This window comes from Esox lucius, chromosome 8 (assembly GCF_011004845.1).
Source record: "Esox lucius isolate fEsoLuc1 chromosome 8, fEsoLuc1.pri, whole genome shotgun sequence".
Taxonomy (NCBI): Eukaryota; Metazoa; Chordata; class Actinopteri; order Esociformes; family Esocidae; genus Esox; species Esox lucius.
In genome coordinates, this window is record NC_047576.1 from 30,505,286 (window position 1) to 30,525,934 (window position 20,649).

The 20,649-nt window shown below is 43.0% G+C and overlaps 1 protein-coding gene across 2 annotated transcripts in view; it reads right to left on the reverse strand.

Annotated features, from left to right (window-relative positions):
* Positions 1-450: 450 nt before the first annotated feature.
* Positions 451-20,649, reverse strand: part of mettl11b (methyltransferase like 11B) — a 33,227-nt gene continuing 13,028 nt past the window's right edge. The window contains exons 3-5 of one of the 2 annotated variants that reach the window (XM_020048863.2): positions 18,779-19,031; positions 18,461-18,645; positions 451-520 (exon numbers count right to left, since the gene is read on the reverse strand). In XM_020048863.2, coding sequence (XP_019904422.2) covers positions 479-520; positions 18,461-18,645; positions 18,779-19,031 — 480 coding nt within the window. In that variant the 3' untranslated portion in view covers positions 451-478. Of the gene's footprint in view, positions 521-17,600; positions 18,646-18,778; positions 19,032-20,649 lie in introns of those variants that run through there. The other variant, XM_010872498.3, reaches the window with a different exon arrangement.

Below are 20,649 nucleotides of genomic sequence, written 5' to 3' on the forward strand. Positions count from 1 at the left end.
GTGTAGACGGTGGATAAGGGAATAGACATGAAGTTGATGAGACATGTTGTTGATTTCAGAAGGGTATTGGCTGAACAGTTTGGAGCCAGACTGGAAAACAGCCTCAAATGACCGAGCTCCCAAGCAAACCAGCTGTCATAGTGATGACAACTGGTTAAATGGGTCGCCACAGGCTTCGTTCAGTTTTCTAAAGAACCTCAGTTGCGGAATCTGAGATGCACATAAACAGAGAAAGAAAAGCACTTCCACTTGCTGTCATACAACGCTAGCCAAATACAAACACACAAGTTGCCTTCAGCATGGTCCCACAATATGGACTGAGAATCACATTATTAATCAATGTATTTTTTTACTATGGCACATTTAATCTTCTATTGTTTTATTCATTACTGGTTCCATAAATTTAACTGTGGGTCTGGCGGCTTCGCTGTCTCTCATCTCAGCCTTGTCCCAGAGTAGAGCTCACATCTGGTCCCAATCAGGAGAGCGAGAGAAGGGTGAGGGAGCAGCACAGAGAGAGCTAGGAGAGAGAGACACACATGGGAGAAGAGAGATAGAAAGGGAAAGAGAGAGAGAGAGAGAGAGCGAGAGCGAGAGAGAGAGAATGCATGCCCATTAGCAGTCCGTGGTTTGGCAGGAGTCTCTACATACAGATACCCCATCAATCCCTCCCCTGGAGTTATGAGTAGCCTAGCCTCATATACGGCCTTTACTCAACCCATTCAACACATCCATATTACCTGATTTAATTAGATTCTGAAAGTGGGGCACAAAATGAACAGGAGTCACAGATTTGGTTTGTTTCCTGCCACAGAGTTAAGTAGACTCTGCTTGAGAAGGCAGACTAAAAATGTATGGGCAAAAAAAAAGCTGGCGTCAGTGTTGTTTGCAAGGCAGGGTTAGTGGACCAGACCCATGGCTGGTGTTCCATGGACGTAAAGAACTAAATTAGTCATTATTATTCCTACTAAAGCAATGTCCTAATCTCTCTCTAATTTGCTGCCGGTTACCTGTAAAACCTTCTTTGTGTTTTGGAGAAAATTCTATTAAGTGTATTTGATATTTTTTTTTAAACCCTTTGTGGAGACAGCCTAAGACTAGAAAATAATAAAAATGTTTTCAAGTGATAGGTCAAACACACTGGTGTATTTGAAATGATTTAATAGAAACCATTCCTATCAACAAACATGTATAAATGTAGGCAGGCAGTGATGATATTCGGTCTCAAGACATCTGTTGTGACTGGATACATTTGTTTTCTTAAACTAATCAGGAAAAGTTGAGTTCTGGAATTTCTTGGAGGAATGACTGAAAAGATGCTTCAGTGGAGAATATAAAAACAGGGAAATATTCTCTTGATGACTTTTGGGCTTGGTACACACAAACCCGCACTTACAGAAATACAATCTTAATTTGACCCAGTCCTCAAACACTGAGGTATTCCACTAAAAACCAAACTCCATGTTTTGTAGGGGGCGATTATGAACATCAGGATCCATTAAGCTCTTGGTGACAGATGCCCCAAACTGTTCATCAAGCCACATCACCACAGCTGATACAGAGACCCAGACAACATGGTGGTCTGATATCATGGGAACCAGTAACTCACACAAGCTGCTCTTTTGAACATTACTGTTACATGTGTGGCTTATTGCCTCAAATTAGTTTCACATTATCATTGTACTGTAGAACCCAATAGTCTAGGTCTGCTGCAATTGGTTTATGTGACAGGAATACTAAACGGAAAGTAGCATGATTGGACCACTTTAACAATACTGACTGTGTGGTATTGGCCAGTGATACGTGCCAATCCCAGTAGGTTGCTAAACTTCTCTGTCTTCTTTCTACGTCATAGTATTCAGTCTATTTATAGACCCAAACATTTGTCTGTCTTTAATTGCATGTTGCGATCTGATCAATGCCTCTTCAAGAATACATCCAGTATATACACCTTTCTGTGTTTGCAGACATGCAAAGCTGGCAACAGAATACTTGGAGATGGAATAGAGCAGCAGAAAATAAAACCACATTTTACATGTTGCTTATGAATGCATTTCACACTCCTTATGCATGCATTTCACACCCCTTATCAATTAATTTCACACTCCTTATGAATGCATTTCACACTCCTTATGAATGCATTTCACACTCCTTATGCATGCATTTCACACTACTTTTGCATGCATTTTACACTACTTATGAATGCATTTTGTCTGTGCTAAACTAGCCAATTTCTGTTATTATGCCCCAATTAAGTTGTGTTTATATGAAATATATTTTATTATTAGTAGAATGATTTCACTTATTTTCTACTTATTTATTATTACGTGGAAGTAGGAAGGATTTACTAAGCTTTTTATTACTGAATTGAAAACAAGAAGGTGATATAATCCCTTTTCCCAGGTACCTGCATAATATGAGATATGGGTAGAAAAGGCATGAGCCCCTTGGGTGTGGCTGCAGTTTTTGGACCGCACACACACACACCGATGTATATGATTGATGTGTTTTCTGTGCATATTGAGTATGTAGGTATAGAAAACGAATGAACTTAATATTTTGCACATGTTAAGTTTCAGATTCTATCTTTGAATCATGAGCCGGGAACACATCGTGTAGCCTAGGTCGAATGGGAGATATTGAACTTGTTAATTGGATCACTTACAAACAACATTTGAATAATAATTGGACTTTAATGCTTGTATGAATTTTATACTTATCATAATTGGTTGTTTTATAATGCCAAATCAACTGCATTACATCTAAACACAATATCAATTTCAATCTGTAAAATGTTTGACAAGTTTTTGCCACAGCCAATGTCAGAGGTCGGCAGCTATATCAACTCTTCAGCCGCATGCAGCTCTTTAACCACCCCTTGCTTTTCCATGGTTATTCATAGATTGAATACATTTTATTTATATATTTTTTTAAACAGAAGTAGTAGTATATCAATATATACATACAGTTGTGAGAAATGGTTTCTTTACCCTTCTGAAAAATTGCATTCCTGCATACGTGGCTTCCAAAATACAGTCTGATCCTTATCCTTATAAGTCAGAACAATAGATAAACCCAAGTGTGATTTAAAAAATACAAAAATGTGTACTTTTACAAGTCTGCATGTTACTCTTCCAAAAACGGCATTAGCTGGAAAATGTATGTAAACATCTAAGTTCACAAGTTCTTTCAAAATGGGTAATTGAGGTCAGGTGTTCAAATGACAGCAAATGATATCAAATGATACCAAAAAGTTTCACCCTCAAAACACTGGTAAAAGTTGAATATAGCCCAGTTAAATTAATATCAGAAGACCTCAGAAGAGTTGTTGTGGCTCATGAGGCTACTGAAGTATTTCAAATGACTTGGGCCTACATCAGTCTACAGTCAGACAGAATAATGGAGGAAAGTCAGTGCTACTGCTACCTTCCCTAGGACTAACTGTCCAGCAAAGCTCACAGAAGAAAATGTGCATTTTGGAATGGACTCACCTCAGTCCTATTGATATGCTGTAGAATGACCTGAAGCAAGCTATTAACACAAGACCCACAGAAAATATTGGGGAAATGAAAACTTTCTCTAAGGAGTAATGGTCGAAAATTCATACCTCTTAACTGTTGTGCAGTTGTGTGGGTTTGATTAGCAACCATAGAGGTAATTGCTGCGAAAGGATGTTCAACCAGTTAATAAATACTAATGGTTCATACATTCATGGTTCACATAGATTTTCCAGATTATGCTGTTTATATTTGACCAATGCATTCAATGAAGACAAGTTAAAGAACACATTTATTCAGCCGTTTGTGCAGGTAATTGAGAAAATAATTTGTTCTCTTACAACAGTAAAACATCACTGAAACATTTAGTTAGGAATCCAGCCTAGCTTAAAACCAATTATTTAAAATAGGCTATTAAAACCATTCCAAAAAGCAGATTTCTGTAATTGAACAATTAATAGGCCAGGCTTTTGGACCATGTGGACAAGTCAGAGTTGACTGAAAGGTAGGACACTCAGGTATTTAAGAACACAACAGGAGAATCAGGGTGGGTTTAAGTGTACATTTGTTTAACTAAGAAAGTGGCTGAATAAATTGGGAGTTAGCAATGAGATGAGGCATCAAAATGTTCACCTCTTGGCGTGTTTGAGGAGTCACAAAAGGAGCTTTGGATAAGTTCTCTGAACAGTGTGTCTCCTTTTCCCCCATCTATTTTTGTCTCTTCTACTGACTCAGGCCTTTGCAGACAGACAGCTACAGCAGGCTACACAGACAGACAGCTTCAGCAGGCTACACAGAGACAGATAGCTATAGCTGGCTAGACACAGCTCTTCTTATGTACATTTAAAGTTTTGTGTTTTAATGGTAATGTACAAAAGGTTATAACCATGTCTCCCATTCATTTCTGCTTGTAAATGTTCAAACTCAAAATAACATTGTGAGCATAAGAATCTCCAAAAAGCTTTTTGTTTAGAAGTAACCATTAAGCGTAAATGCGGCCGATTAACCTTTTTACTGATTTTCTTTCAGTAGTTCTGTAATTTAAGACAGATATCTTGCTCTTATGCAGTTTGACTCCCTGCTCAAATAAAGTTTAAATACAATAATAAAAAAGATGATTGATGGCAATTCTTCAGCTACGTTTTTCATTATTTATTTCCCAAATTTTACCAGTTGAGTTGGCTGAGAACACATTCCAATTTACAGCAATGATCTGGTGAGCGATTATTGCTCAGGGACAGAACAAACTTGAGGCACATCAGGGATCCATTCTAGCAGCTGGTCAGATGCTTTTAGCGCAGTGTTACTTGCTGGCTTGTTGCACACATATCGGTGAGAGGCGACAGTGTCATCTACTGGCCCCCAATCTATAGAAGCAGAATATTGAGGTTAAACCATTCTATATGGAACATTCTCGTCCTGTGCAACCAAAGCCCAGTGTGAGAATATGAGGACTCGCTCAGTAATTTGATTTCAGACATTTGTTTATCTAATTTGAATTACAACCTCGTAAATGTATCAGTTGTCGCCACCGCAGGAGTTTTGCTTAACGCCCGCCGCCTGAATTTGTTTGCTCAACAAGGCGTTTTGAAAAGTCGGCCAAACCCTTTCATCAGCGTTGGTTTGTTGATGTTGATAATTTATCAAGCGGCGTCTCCCCTGCGGGCACGGTCCGACTCTGGCTGACATAGTTACCATTGCACCACATCAAGGGTATGGTTGCGTTAAATGTCCCACATGAAACGTAAACCGAACCGTCGCGATGGAGGAGCTGGCACAGCCAACCACCATCAACCCTCATCAGATGGTAACCATTGTTACGTCTCTGGCGTTATAGAATCATGGTACATTCCAAACGGGGAGGATACCTCATCTGACTCCTTCGCTCTTTCGCATTTCCCCTCACTGAGTTAATCTCTCTCTTGTTCGCCCTCTTCACCGCCCGTCCTCTCTTTTTCTCTCATCCATCAATCCATCAACTCATACATCCCACAATTCTCCAGTAAACCCATTAATTACCATGTGTTAGTAATTACTTTACTGTAGCCATCAACGACGCGGAGTTGCCCTGGCACCAAAACACTGGCTGCCTGGAACTGCATCGCACTGCTGAGCAGGCCTCCATCTCACTCTCTCTTAACTTTTATGCCCCCCTCCAAATCCCTGCGCACCCCCTTCTTCCCAACCCTCGGGCTGAAAATAGTTTAATGGGGAGCTTTTTTAATGTCTTTATTATAACAGAAACTGGCCAACTCCTGCTCACCACATTAGTAACACCACAACGCCTTTAACCCACCCCAGGCCGGCCGGCCAACACCAGAGGTAATGTAGTGGGAGCGGTGCCTGGTGGATTAGGGAAGCATTTATTTAATGTGTTTGTTACCATTGTTTAATATCCCACGTACACATAAACACAAGCAATTATCGTAAGCACACGAACACTCGCGTTACGGGCAGGCATAGGCCCTACCATATAGGCCTATGCTGTCTACAGGGAAAGATTGTACACACACAGACATGCCTACCCACCACTATTTAATGAATCTAATTACACTTTAAAAAAAATAAAACGGGGATAAGTGCTGCCTGTGTGTTTTTGTGGAAGGTAGAACATTTTGTTTTATTTCATGAACGCCTGAAGGTTTGGGTAACGTGAAGGGTGTGTCCTGTGAACTAGTGTGTTTTCACACTGAGAGATCGTCTCAGGAGAGATGCCATCACGCTAAATGAATAATAGCCCTAAGACAAGGGGAAAAATGCTACCTAATTTCTTAAATAAACACAGGACTCTTGTTTTGGTTGAAATTAATTTGAAGGTCCTGGTAGCATTGTCGCACCCTAGCTATCAAACGATTATTGATGTGCCATTGTATCAGTGCCGTCTCTAGCCTTTTGGGGGCCCTAAGCAAAATTAGATTTGGGGGCCCATCTCCCCTAGCGACCATGGTCTCCCTAGCAGTCAATCAATCAAATGTATTTATAAAGCCCTTTTTACAACAGCAGTTGTCACAAAGTGCTTTACAGAGACACCTGGCCTTAAACCCCAAGGAGCAAACAACAGTAGTGTTGGATTACAGTGGCTAGGAAAAACTCCCAGCAGTGAGGGCTCCCTAGCGGTCAGGGGCCCTAAGCGACTACTAGAACCGTCCCTGTGTTATATTGATATTCTAGGCTACATCAGGGCTAGGAAACTCCGGTCCTGGAGGGCTGAAACACTTCTGTTAATCCTCTTTCTCTGATCAGAGACTTATTCAGATCCAGGACACCTGTTGAGGACAGGAACTTAGCAAATATAAACAAAAAACATGTGTTTGGGCCCTCCCGGACTGAAGCATTCTGCTACGACATGTATCTGTTTTTACAGTAGACCAGTTACAATTATCCACAGTGGTCAGAACAGCTCTTCCTGTAGGAGAATGAGTGGGTGGCCAATCGGCCAATCATCTCATCAGCTGCCTCTTTAGGGTTGTGTCAGACGCAACGTCATTAGCATGGAGCTGTCGTTAGCATGTAGCCTTCAGCGCTAAGGGAGATTCCAGTGTGGTGGAAAACGTCAGTCAGCCACCGCTCTCTGACAGAGCTCATTACTCACGTTACCGCCTGACGATGGCAAGGAGCCTCAGAATTTGACTCTCCTCTTGTTTAGGACATCCGAGCGCAGGATATTGAGCACACACACACAGCCACATATGTCCACTCACACATGCATAAATACACACACTCCTAAAAAACCAACACACAGGTACAGTCAGCCAACACAGCCACTAGAAATGTGTTTTTGCTTTATTTCTGTTTACGTGTAGTGTCAGAGAACTTAAAGCATCTGTTTTCATTTTAGTTGAATTATATGTGTAAAAAAAGCTTGAATGCTGTCACTTTCAGGCCGTCAGATGCAGATGATATTACAATCATGGTGTTAATAATGAACGTACTTAATGGATACCTGTAGTGTGTGATTGTATGAGTGCGTTGGTGTGTGTGTGTGTGTAGGAGGTTTTGGAACATAGTAGAACATGTTCAACTCTTTCTGTCACACACGTGTACATGCACATATCCTCCCAGCACATACAGCAGTTCACAGAATTGACACAATGATCATGCTAAACTACAGCACCTGTTAACATTCACGTCAGTTACTGTGTGTGTATACTTGGCATGTAAGACCTGTGGGCCTGAATGATACTCCACCCTTCATACAACACAACCCAACTCTGCACTGAAACAATGCTGACGGTTGTAGATTAGTTTAGCGAGAACAGACAGATAAACATTAAGCCATTATAGGGAAAAAAACACACAAAATGACTGGAAGTTTACCACGTCTTTGGTGAAAAGCCTTATGAGAAAATATGAAGAGAAAAACAAAAACATCTGCTCCTACTTTCATTCACAACTGGAAAATATGTAGTTGGCTCTGAAATGCTCAAGGCCATTTCACCCACACAAATTCACACAGACATGGAATTGGACTTGAATAAAAAAAAAAATTGCAATGGAAATGTTTAGAAAAATAGAATGGTTTAGGTTTTTGTTCTGCCCCGCTCTAACTCCACAGCTCCAGGTAGACTCTCCTCATTGTCTCCTTATAAAAAAACGATAAAATGCTTGAATATGGATCTAATGTGTATGGGCACTTTGGTTTATATTTAAACATTGGGTAGTTGTTGTTTTTACAGGGAGACATTGTGGAGTGTCAACTTGGAATAGTATGAGCAAGTTTCAACAATATCTTAAACTATTCTATTCTAGTTTATATGACCATGGGAAAGAGTTCAAAAACTGCAATAGATAAACAGATTAAATATGGCAACACAGCTCTCTACCACGCAAACATAACATACGCAGTATGTCTCCACTCCAAAACATTTATGATCACAAACAGACAGGCCAGACCCGTCTTATCCAATATGGTAACGGGTAGGTTTGGATGAGGCTTAAATTAGACTGTAATTGAAAACAAATTCACAGTGCCGTTGTTGTAGCTAATGAGGTTAGGTTTCTGTTGCCTCCTCCACTCAGTCAGCGTGAGAGATGTTGTGAGAGCGAGAGAGACAGAGCGGGAGAGACAGAAAGAGAGAGAGAGACAGAGAGAGAGAGAGAGAGAGAGAGAAAGAGAGAGGGAAACATGGGTCTCAGGGCCTGATCGTTAGCGCTCCTGCCGTCACTGTCAGGAGAATAAAGCCTGACTTACGCCTCATCCATCCAACTTCTGGACGACTGCCATGCACCCCAAGGTCCACAAGCGTGTGTGCATGTGTGTATTTGTGTGTGTCCGTGTCCATGTTTGCGTGTTCAGTGGGATGAGAACCAGCCAGAGTAGTAACGGATCATAGTTCTGACCAATTTCTGACCATTGTTTCCCTTGGGTGGAACAAACTATGATTTTAAGCCTACATGTTGAGGATCATCCATGAAAAACACTCAAAGCAGGATGAAGTGTCTGGCACACGTTTTATGGTAATGCCCTTATAGCCATGGAACAAAAGCTTTCAGCTGTCAAATAGCACCCGTCTTTAAATGAAAAAGCTTCATTGTTCTCGCGCCATCTCTCCGCCCCCACGTCATTCTCCTGATGGGACGCTTCAACAGACAGTGAGAGAGATATATATATATATATATATTTTTTTTTTTTTACTTAACTCCAGGTCAGAGTTCTCCAGGATGGAGAATCAGATGAGACATTTACATATTTCCTCTTTCCCAGAATCCCCTGGGAGAAAGCGAGTGTATTTCATGTTCCATGAGAAACACAGAAAGTGCATGGGAACGAAGGGATGCAACCTCGTGGTTTAGTTAGGCAGGCAGCTAACGGAGCTTCAACACTCTATAGCATTCTGTGATTGAGCTCTTTAGGGGCCCACAGCAATTATACAATTATCTGACAGTCATAGGAGGCTCTGACGGAAAAGGCCTTGAGACCCTCTCCTCTATAACAATTCACAAACACATCCATCTGGAGAAGCATGTTTTTCTCTCTCCTCTGTCTCTCCTCCTCCCTCAGACTCTCTGACTCATACTTCCATTCACTTCTAATCATCTATGATGCAATCTGGCTCCCCGTGCCTCACCTTCGTTCTCTGACTTCATGCCAAGTACCAGGTAAATGCCTGATAACCTGATGACTACAGAGCAGTACCGGCTCTCGCCTATTGGGGCCCCATAGCTAAATTCGATTTTGGGCCCCCTCCCCTAGTAATTGGGGTCACCCTATCGGTCGAAGACTCCTCTTATGTTGCTTAGGTATGCCTTATGTATGCCTAGAACCGGCCCTGCTACACAGTCAACTCCACTCTGGACGTGAACAGAGATGAGTCCTTCCTTTGTTGCCTGGTTCCCTGACTGGCGCTTCGGAGGATCATGACTCATTAAGTGTTTTAGTGGGGGGGCTGTGTTTTTTTTTCAACGTCTGCCTGGCCATTGCGAGCAGAGGGGGCTTAATATTTTCTGCGCTCCGTGTCCAGGACATTTACAGTTGGCGTCAGGGTATGGTGCTGGTCTGAGGAGAGGCACTTTGAAGTGTTTGTGGTCTTGCCACATCTGCAGGCAAGATGTGTGGGGTTGGGGGTTCTGGGCTGGGAGCTGGGGGGCTGAGGGGGCTGGGGGTACTTTTTGAAAGGGCGGGAAGGGAGGGGATCAGGTTCTGTCTGTATTCTTAACGTCATGTGACAATGAACAACATCCCTTAACTCATTCCCAGGCACTGACGGCCAGTGGGAGTCGTTAGATGAACATTTCTCACTGGAAATGTGTGCGGTTTAAACATTGCATCTCATGCATACAGACACTGCACTGTCTTTGCAGACAGCACGGTTATTGTCTTTAAAATAATCCTCGAAGACATGTGATTATATTCACAAGAGTACGGGCCACACTGAGTTTTCCGAAGATGTACGGGGGAAGAAACCCATTTCATGTTTTAGTCTAATTGTCAACTAATTCCTTTCTAAATAGTGGCAATAAAAAGGCACAAATCACAACCCAAATTTCCAACGTAGGTTTGTTATTTGGGGTCTTTAAAATCCGACCACAGGGCTGTTGGGGCAGAAGCGGGGTGAGGCCGAGGCCTTGCAATGTGCCCCGCAGTACCCGTTAAAACAAGCTGCGGCTCCTGTCAAATCTCTCTCACAGACGTGGTCGGTCTGCCCTCTCGTCTCGAGGCTCGAACGCTGCGAAGCCGCCTACTGCCGAAGCAGAGCGGAGTGTCTGCAGAATTAGGCCCACACTGCAGGGACAGGGGTTTAATCATGGGTTTATGGAGCGTGGTTTCGCCATGCCCATAGTTGACGCGCCACAACTATTTTCACATTTCATTAACATGTCCTGCCAAGGTGGCAGCGCGGCGGTGGGGGTGGGCGAGGAATGAATCAGACTTCTTTATTTTCCACAAACCGTACCATTCCTCCGACAACTCCTGCCACGACACGGCCCTCCCTGCCCCGGCCCAGACTGCCTGCGCTAGCTGCCATTTGTGACCGTTATTGAAGTCATATTTCACAGCTTAGTTCGTAAAATCCCTAAACTTGCCTCAAATTAGTAGGATTGCTGTTGCCCTTGGGTTCCTCCTGCAGAGCGTCATGTGGAGTGATGGGTTAGTGATGGGAGGCTTTTCACGCTACTGTATTGCTGCTGCCTGGTGCCAGTGGCCTTGTCTGGGTCAAAGGTCACCAGTTACATAACTCTGTATCATTATTTTGATTTGTTAATTATGTAGTGTCGCCCCGCATCGTCACTTGTGGGATAAGGATTGAGACCTGGCGATTGCAAGGTGTGATTGATGGATCTGTTTAATGTCTACGCTGAAGAGCAAAATATTGTGCAACAAGTTACAGCCGAGTACATGCCTCAGAACAAATATCACCCGAAGATCACAAATTATACTCTACCACATTTTCCAGAGGACACGAATTACTCCAGTACTCACCATGCTTGTCCCCTGAAGCAGGCGGCCTGAATGAGGAGTAAATTGCTATTAGGTTTGACAAAAAAATGTCACCCATGTGAGTCCAATAAATTTCTCCTCACATCTTATTCACTGGGTCGTTTCAATGTTCCCCTTGTATACAAGGCTAAGAACATGCCCGAACAATGTTCCCCTCTGCCATACACTTCTCTAGTGTGGTCTTAAAAGCTCACATCCTGTTTTCCTCACAGTCAAAATCACCTCCAAAATACCTCCTCAAGCACTGAGAGACAGTGCCCCCCCCCCCCCTCCAAAAAAATAACACAGAAAAACCAAGGTGCTTACAGACACTTTTGCCCTGTTTTAGGCGTGGTGTGGAGGAGTCAAGGACTTGGAGAGGGTGAGGGGAGAGGGGAGAGGGGTGAGGAAAGAGAGGGGAAGGGAGAGTCCTCTTCAACCAGACTCTCAACTGTAACACACAAGAGGTCCCTGTGTTTCGTTCTTTCTTTCATTTTTGTCTTTGGATTCTCTCCATCCAGCTTTCTCCCCCCACTCCCTCAACACACACACACAAACACACACACTAAATAAAATTGAATAATAAACTGTTGGCATCAAACCACAAATTGTTATGAAAGCTGAACCCCCACTGGCACAAAGACGTTCTGCCTCCCAAGATCAAGAGACAGGAAATACCTGTCGTTAAAGTCTGTCCTCTTAACTCCCCTGAGATTTAATAGAACAGCTAATGGCTCCAGCACTGGGTCGTGTTTCTGCGCATCTCACACACACACACACACACACCTTAACACATGAGCATGCACATGAGCATACACATGTGTGCGCACACACAGCCCATCAGAACTGTAGTTTAAACACATAAGCGCACAGACGTGTACACAAAAGTGCCAAAACACGGCTACACACACACACACACACACACACACACCAAATCACAGCCTCGACCAGCTCCCCTCTCTGACTCATGTTGGAAAAAAAGATTTAATCACGGGAGTAAATTGGTTTGGTGGAAAAATGATTCGTCGGGGCATAATGTGCATGTGCGAGCCATTTTGACTCATTATGCTGTGATCTGAAAGGTTATGGAATTGAAACCAGCATGAGGGAGAGGGCTTCCAGGGGCACGGAGAACCAAATAACTACAGCGCACAAGCTAGCTACACATGTTTCTTAGACAACACACTAGCAGGATAACCCAACGGTTGGCTTTCCTCTCTCACCCTCTCCCTTGTTCTCACTTCATTTTGAGTTAATAGGGTGGTTCCTCTTTGCTCTGTGTAATTACATGAGGTGTTTGTTATAACAAATTAGAGGGAATTAATGCATGCACTTGTATATGTCATTTCCCTTCTGCTGTTGCCACTGCTGTTTGCCACCAGCTGTGATAAGGCTGAATGCTTTTATTTTTACTATTAGTGTACATAACTAAACACACACACACTTTTCATGCACAGCCTGTGTGAAAGTCCTTGGTAGTCTTTTTATACAAGTACATAAGATGCTTATACAGCGAAGACAGCAGAGCGAATGTAGAGACGAGGAACGTCTGGAGAGACATAGACCTGACGTTTAAAGCAGCTGTATTTGTCAGTTACTGGACTCACAGATTCACAGTGTGAGCATAAATGTAGACCTTTGCCCTCTGTGTTCCTTCTGGTCAGAGAAAAGCTCAGGGGGGTGTGGTTACCCTGCAAGGTTGAGATTTTGGCTTTTCAATGAAAAAAATGTCTCTTCATTAAAATGACCCGACTAAATTAAAAGAGTTTGAAGCCATCCCTTCGATGCAGAAGGCTCCCATCGGTCTGGGTCTTTACTCCTGCTGAAGCCCTCAGTGACCCAAATGCATTCACAGTGAATCCGTCTAAGGTTCATGGCCAAGTCACAGTACACTTGACCGTGCTCGCCTACAATAAAGCTGCACCAGGCACAGATGGGAAATAATTCCCTTGCTTTGTTGTGAGCAATATTTTCCAATAACTCTCCAAGCTGGTGCTTATAGAATAAGTCAAACATTTCAGTAAAAACTGGGATTTTCCCTTACAGTGAATTCTCCTTCAGTGCAATACAGAGGCCAGGGATGAGAGAAGTAACTCAGAACCAGAGTTCGCCTGCCAGCCAGGATACTGTAATGTGTCACTGTTTGTTTGGCTTGGATTAAAGCTCCACATCAGCAACAGCTGATACCCGAGGCCCATCCCACGTTGCTCAATTAAATATCACGTTCACAGGGCCTATTAAAAGTACGTAACCAATCCCTGACCTTTGAGCTGATGGAGCAGATGGAGGTTCATCCATTGCACTGATATGCGCGGGCAGGTGGACAGCCAGCATGCTAAAAACGTTGAGTGGAGATAAGTGGTTTTCTCACCATAGATGAAGAACCATCATATCACCTTTTTATGTGACTGTATATACTATTACAAGTGTGCTCATGAACAAATTCTCCAAGGAATGGGGATGCAAAGCAAACCTCCTATCTCATCTCTTTCCATCACAGGTAGAAAGTATTCTGGCTGGAGGTTTTACGCCCCACGTGGAGCCCACCAATGCTCACTCCATTTAGGATCAAAGCATAAACTGTCTGGTCGAGCCATTGGCCCAGTCTGGAAACTATCCTCTTCACACAAAGAATCACAATGCATCTATAACGATCAGACATCAGACTTGGCTGCATAATTCGAATGAATCCATTTTTTACAACATCACTCGTTGTTGTTATACACTGCTCAAAAAAATAAGGGAACATGTAATTATCAAAGTATAACACCAAGTCAATGTAACTTTTCAATATTAATCTGTCCAGTTAGGAAGCAGAAGCGCTAACCTTTTATATAGACAAGTGTGTGACTTATAATAATTACAAATAATTTCCAGTCAACTGATCGAGACGATGCCTGACTATTTCAGCTGTCACTGTGCTGACACCTCCCCCTCCCCTGTGTTGTCCCTGTCCGTGTCCATCAGGTCATGCTTCCGACCTGGACTAAGTTTGAATAGACTCTAGACTCAACCCACATGCATTTATTAAATATTATTATTGTAATCTTAATATGACCACCTGGCACAGCCAGAAGAGGACTGGTCACCCCTCTGAGCCTGGGTCCTCTCTAGGTTTCTTCCGAAATGTTGGCATTCTTAGGGAGTTTTTCCTAGCCACTGAAATTCAATACTACTGTTCTGTGCTCCTTGGGGTTTAAGGCCAGGTGTTTTGTAAAAGCACTTTGTGACATCTGCTGATGTAAAAAGTGCTTTATAAATACATTTGATTGATTGATTGAAGTGATTGTGAATCAATGTCACCTGTTTTGGTGCAAATTAAAGTGACAACTGGAGCACTGGAGAGGCAACAGCAAGACAACCCCCAAAATGGGAATGGTTTTGCAGGTGGTGGCCAGAGACAATTGCTCTCTATCGTACCTGACTGATTCTTCTCAAGTTTTGTGTTTGCTAGTGTACTTGTCACTACTGGTAGCATGAGGCGGTACCTGCAGCCCATTAAGGTTGCACAGGCAGTCCAGCCCCTCCAGGATAGCACATCCATATGTGCCGTCGCAAGAAGGTTTGCTGTGTCTCCCAGTACAGTCTGAAAAGCATGGAGGTGATACCGGGAGACGGGCCGTTACACGAGGGGAGCTGGACAGGGCCGTAGAAGGGCATCAACCCAACAGCAGGACCGGTATCTGCTCCTTTGTGCGAGGAGGAACAGAAGGAGCACTGCCAGAGCCCTACATAATGACCTCCAGCGGGCTACTGGTGTGCATGTTTCTGACCAAACTGACAGAAACAGACTCCATGAGGGTGGCACGAGGGCCTGACATCCTCTAGTCGGACATGTGCTCACAGTCCAGCGCCATGCAGCTCGATTGGCTTTCGCCAGAGAACACCAAAATTGGCAGGTCCGCCATTAGTGACCAGATCTCTTCACAGATGTGAGCAGGTTCACACTGAGCACAAGTGACAGACGTGAAAGAGTCTGGAGACACTGTGGTGAACATTATGCTGCCTGTAACATCATCCAGCATGACTGGTTCGGCAGTGGGTCAGTGATGGTCTGGAGAGGCACATCCTTGGAGGGTCACACAGACCTTCACGTGCTAGCCAACGGTACCCCGACTGTTGTTAGGTACCAGGATTAAATCCTCAGATCCATCGTCAGCTCTTACGCTGGTGCAGTGGACCCTGGGTTCCTCCTGGTGTAGGACAATGCCCGGCCTCATGTGGCCAGAGTGTGTAGGCAGTTCCTGGATGACGAAGGCATTGATCCCATTGTCTGGCACTCATGTTCCCCAGACCGGAATTTAATTGAGAATCTCTGGGATGATTTATAGTGGTGCATCTGACACCGCCAAGTAGCACCACAAACTGTCCAGGAGCACACTGATTCCCTAATCCAGATTTGGGAGGAGATCCCCCAGGACACCATCCGCTGTCTCATCAAGAGCATGCCTTGACATTGTAGGGAGAGCATACAGACACATGGGGGCCATACGCACTAATGAGTCACATTCTGAGTTGCCGTGATGAAATTCCAAAAGTTGGAACAGTCTGTGATTTCAATTGTTTAATTAGATTTTCAGTGTGAATTTGAATCCAGCCCTCAATCGGTTAGTGATTTGAGTTTCCATTGACCATTGTTACGTCATTTTGTTCTCAACTAATTACACAATGTACAGTAAAGATTTTGATCTTGAATATATTTCCTTCACCGTGACCCGATATGTGATTTAAGTGTTCATTTAATCCGGGCCCTTAGATGGTATGAAACTTAGTAAACTCCCACACCCTTCAGCCCGTTTGAGGTCTGCAGGATTTGATGCAGTCAATCTGGACCCCGGCCCAGTGTTGTACACTGCTGACGTGACTGCACAAATTAGTGTTAGTTCAGCTAATATATTCAAACTGCTGCTGGGCCGCCGCAGAGGACATTGAGATGTATTAGGAATGATAGCTCTGACTGTCACAGACGCTAACCACTTCTGAAAAGGTGACAGCACATTTGGCTGCTATTTGACTGAGAGAAAAAAAACACCTACAAATTTCAGCATGGGGCATTTTGATCTTTAATTCATACGGGATGTGGGGAATGTATATGGGCCATTCACATCTCAAAAGACTCTTTCTGACCTAAATAAAGCCGTATAGATCACGCCATCCCTTCTCAGATGGGAGTTCTTGCCTTCAACACTTTGATACATTTCTTCTTTATTTCATTTAAGGGGTCTCAGTCACTCTTCATTGACAAGCCATCCATTCATACAACTGTAGGAAGGAACAACTCCTCACCCCTTTTGTACAGCCCATGCCCACTCCTCAAAGCGACTCCTGGATGTGTTTTGTGCAGACTGAACCAGACAGACTTGAACCAAGGCCAAGGTAGATATGAAAGCGAGCACTGTCTGTCCGTCAAACCCAAAATGAATAGTAATCAACTCTCTTCCTCCTCAAGGCCCCAGCTGAAAGTCATTAACCTAAACAATACTGTTCTTCTACTGTTAGCTAGTTAAAAAACATAATAACTACGACCATTATTAGAACCATTTTAGGGGATCTCAATTATCTCTTGTTCCCAGTGATGTGCTAAGTTAAATTGCAGCTTAGTGGTTCGTTGACTTTGCTGAGGGGATGGAGGGCAACTGTATTTATTTATGAGATAATAGGTCCCGTGTTTTCAACCCAGATCTGATTATAATAGCCAACTATGATTACCCACCTCTGGTTCTATTAGCCCTTGTTTTAGCAATATAATGGGAAACATATTCTGAGACAAAACATTTACAAAATTGAAATTCTGATAGTTCTGCGATTTCTGTATGCAATTATTAGTATGCAATTATTAGAAACTTTCCCTGAGGTAACCCAAACCATTGATAACGATTATTATTATATTCTGCATTGTTCTGTATAATCTCAAATAAAATATTGCAAGACCATAATGGATATTGTATAATTTAATTGAATAAGCATGATGAATGCAACATCTTATACATACTAATATTTGGCATGAAATATCTGCAGAAAATATTGTCAGCAGAACTTATTGCATTGATAAACGATATGTCAATCATTAAAATATGTCTATGTAAAAAAGTCATAATAAAAAAATTCCAATATTACAGACAAAAGTAAAAAAAAGAAAGAATTTACTATTTTTTTTAAATGAATATGTATATACACCAGTCTGTCTTTACTTTTGTGTTAATACTGTTTGTGCGTTGTACACTCTTATATAAAAAGGTGCTGTGCTGTCTAGAAGGGGTCTTCAACTGTCCATTGAAAAAAACTTTTTTGTTCCTTTCCACAGAGGATTCTAAAATAGTTATTCTGGAACCATATAGCATTCTCATATGGGGACAGCTCCCTTTGGAACCCGGTTTTCTAAGTGTCATAGCAGTGTCTGTATTAGCAGTAGTATCTTTACTGATGTAGTGGTAGTAGTGTCTGTAGTGTCCAGTAGTAATAGCAGTAATAGTAGTTGTCTTTACTGTAGTAGTAATCTCTAAAACACAAATACAATCTTGCTTAATTTGATCACCTGAGTAATTTACCTCCTGTGCTCCTAGGTGTATCAGTGCTTTTGAACTTTGAAGAAAGTAAATTCAGAACAAAAGCCAAACCTTTTTTGATATGTCAAATTTGTTTGTTTTGTCTTCAAAACACCATGCAGGACTTAACACTGATGTTTGTGAAGAGATCCTTATGTACTTATTTCCAATATTTGCAGTGACCATTACATACTTTTGATTAAGTCAGTTCAACAGCCGTTGCCTACTGGCTGTCAGAAATGTTTTTGTGTATGAGAGACTATTGCAGTAGTATTATTATCTGTCTGTAGTAGTTGTAGTAGTAGTGTGTGCCTGTGAGGGTGGTTGTCTGTCAGTTTGGGTGTGAGACTTACACACTACTATAATAGTGTGTAAGAGTATTTCAGCCCCATCAGTCTGTCAGTTTATTGGCATGTCTGTACGTCCATCTAATGCATAGCGATCATCCACACAGGGACAGTGATTTCAGGGAATCCTTCCTGTTTCTCCACAGCCAGTACCTCCAGACCGGCCTTGAAGATGATCTCCCTCATGATGTCCAGGTGGCGAATTATGCTGCTGTCGATGGCGTCCAGCTTGCAGCCCTTCCGGGCCATGTTGTCCTTTATGATGATGACCCCGTTGGGCTGAAGACTCCTCTTACAACGCATCAGGAAATGCATCAAGTCCCTGTCTGTCAGGTAACCTTGAGATGGGAGAACAAAACAGAGATGCTACAGTATGTACACAGACTTAGACTCACATGCACAAACCCCAAACTCACATTCACAAACCCCAAACGTACAGCTTGTACAGTATGTACACAGACTTAGACTCACACGCACACCACTGCATCCAGATGACGTCGTATTTCTTTTTGGGAGGGGTGAGCTCCTGCAGGTTGTAGCAGTAGTACGTTTCAATGCGGTCAGCGTCAGCTCCTAGGTACACCTCATGGGCATGGAGCAGAAAGGCCTCCATCATGTCACACATTTCCAGGGTCTCAAAGATGGGCAGGAGGACACCTTTAGCAACACGTCCAATTCCACATCCACAGTCCAGAGCACACTTGGTGCCGGCCTTACCTGGGCCCTGCAAGGGGGAATGGAAGGAGACACAAGCATTGGTAATCAAACCCCGCTATGAGCTGAAATTCTAACAAAACCTACCAAATGGGAAAGATGCATGCACGGATCAGGTTACCTGATGTCTTTACTATTGATAAAAAAATATCTTTCTGTGTCAGGCCTCTCTAATCTAGAAGCACATACAGTGGGGAGAAGAAGTATTTAATACATTGTCGATTTTGCAGGTTTTCCCACTTACAAAGCATGTAGAAGTCTGTCATTTTTATCATAGGTACTCTTCAACTGTGAGTGACGGAATCTAAAACAAAAATCAAGAAAATCACATTGTATGATTTTTAAGTAATTAATTTGCAAGTTTTTGATACATCAGAAAAGCAGAACTTAATATTTGGTACAGAAACCTTTGTTTGCAATTACAGAGATCATACGTTTCCTGTAGTTCTTGACCAGGTTTGCACACACTGCAGCAGAGATTTTGGCCCACTCCTCCATACAGACCATCTCCAGATCCTTCAGGTTTCGGGGCTGTCGCTGGGCAATACAGACTTTCAGCTCCCTCCAAAGATTTTCTATTGGGTTCAGGTCTGGAGACTGGCTAGGCCACTCCAGGACCTTGAGATGCTTCTTATGGAGCCACTCCTTAGTTGCCCTGGCTGTGTGTTTCGGGTCATTGTCATGCTGGAAGACCCAGCCACGACCCATCTTCAATGCTCTTACTGAGGAAAGAAGGTTGTTGGCCAAGATCTCGCGATACTTGGCCCCATCCATCCTCCCCTCAATACAGTGCAGTCATCCTGTCCCCTTTGCAGAAAAGCATCCCCAAAGAACAATGTTTCCACCTCCATGCTTCACGGTTGGGATGGTGTTCTTGGGGTTGCACTCATCCTTCTTCTTCCTCCAAACATGGCGAGTGGAGTTTAGACCAAAAAGCTCTATTTTGGCTCATCAGACCACATGACCTTCTTCCATTCCTCCTCTGGATCATCCAGATGGTCACTGGCAAACTTCAGACGGGCCTGGACATGCGCTGGTTTGAGCAGGGGGACCTTGCGTGCGTTGCAGGAATTTAACCCATGACGGCGTAGAGTGTTACTAATGGTTTTCTTTGAGACTGTGGTTCCAGCTCTCTTCAGGTCATTGACCAGGTCCTGCCGTGTAGTTCTGGGCTGATCCCTCACCTTCCTCATGATCATTGATGCCCCACGAGGTGAGATCTTGCATGGAGCCCCAGACCGAGGGAGATTGACCGTCATCTTGAACTTCTTCTATTTTCTAATAATTGCGCCAACAGTTGTTGCCTTCTCACCAAGCTGCTTGCCTATTGTCCTGTAGCCCATCCCAGCCTTGTGCAGGTCTACAATTCTATCCCTGATGTCCTTACACAGCTCTCTGGTCTTGGCCATTGTGGAGAGGTTGGAAACTGTTTGATTGAGTGTGTGGACAGGTGTCTTTTATACAGGAAACGAGTTCAAACAGGTGCAGTTAATACAGGTAATGAGTGGAAAACAGGAGGGCTTCTTAAAGAAAAACTAACAGTTCTGTGAGAGCCGGATTTTTTACTGGTTGGTAGTTGATCAAATACTTATGTCATGCAATAAAATGCAAATTAATTATAAAAAAAT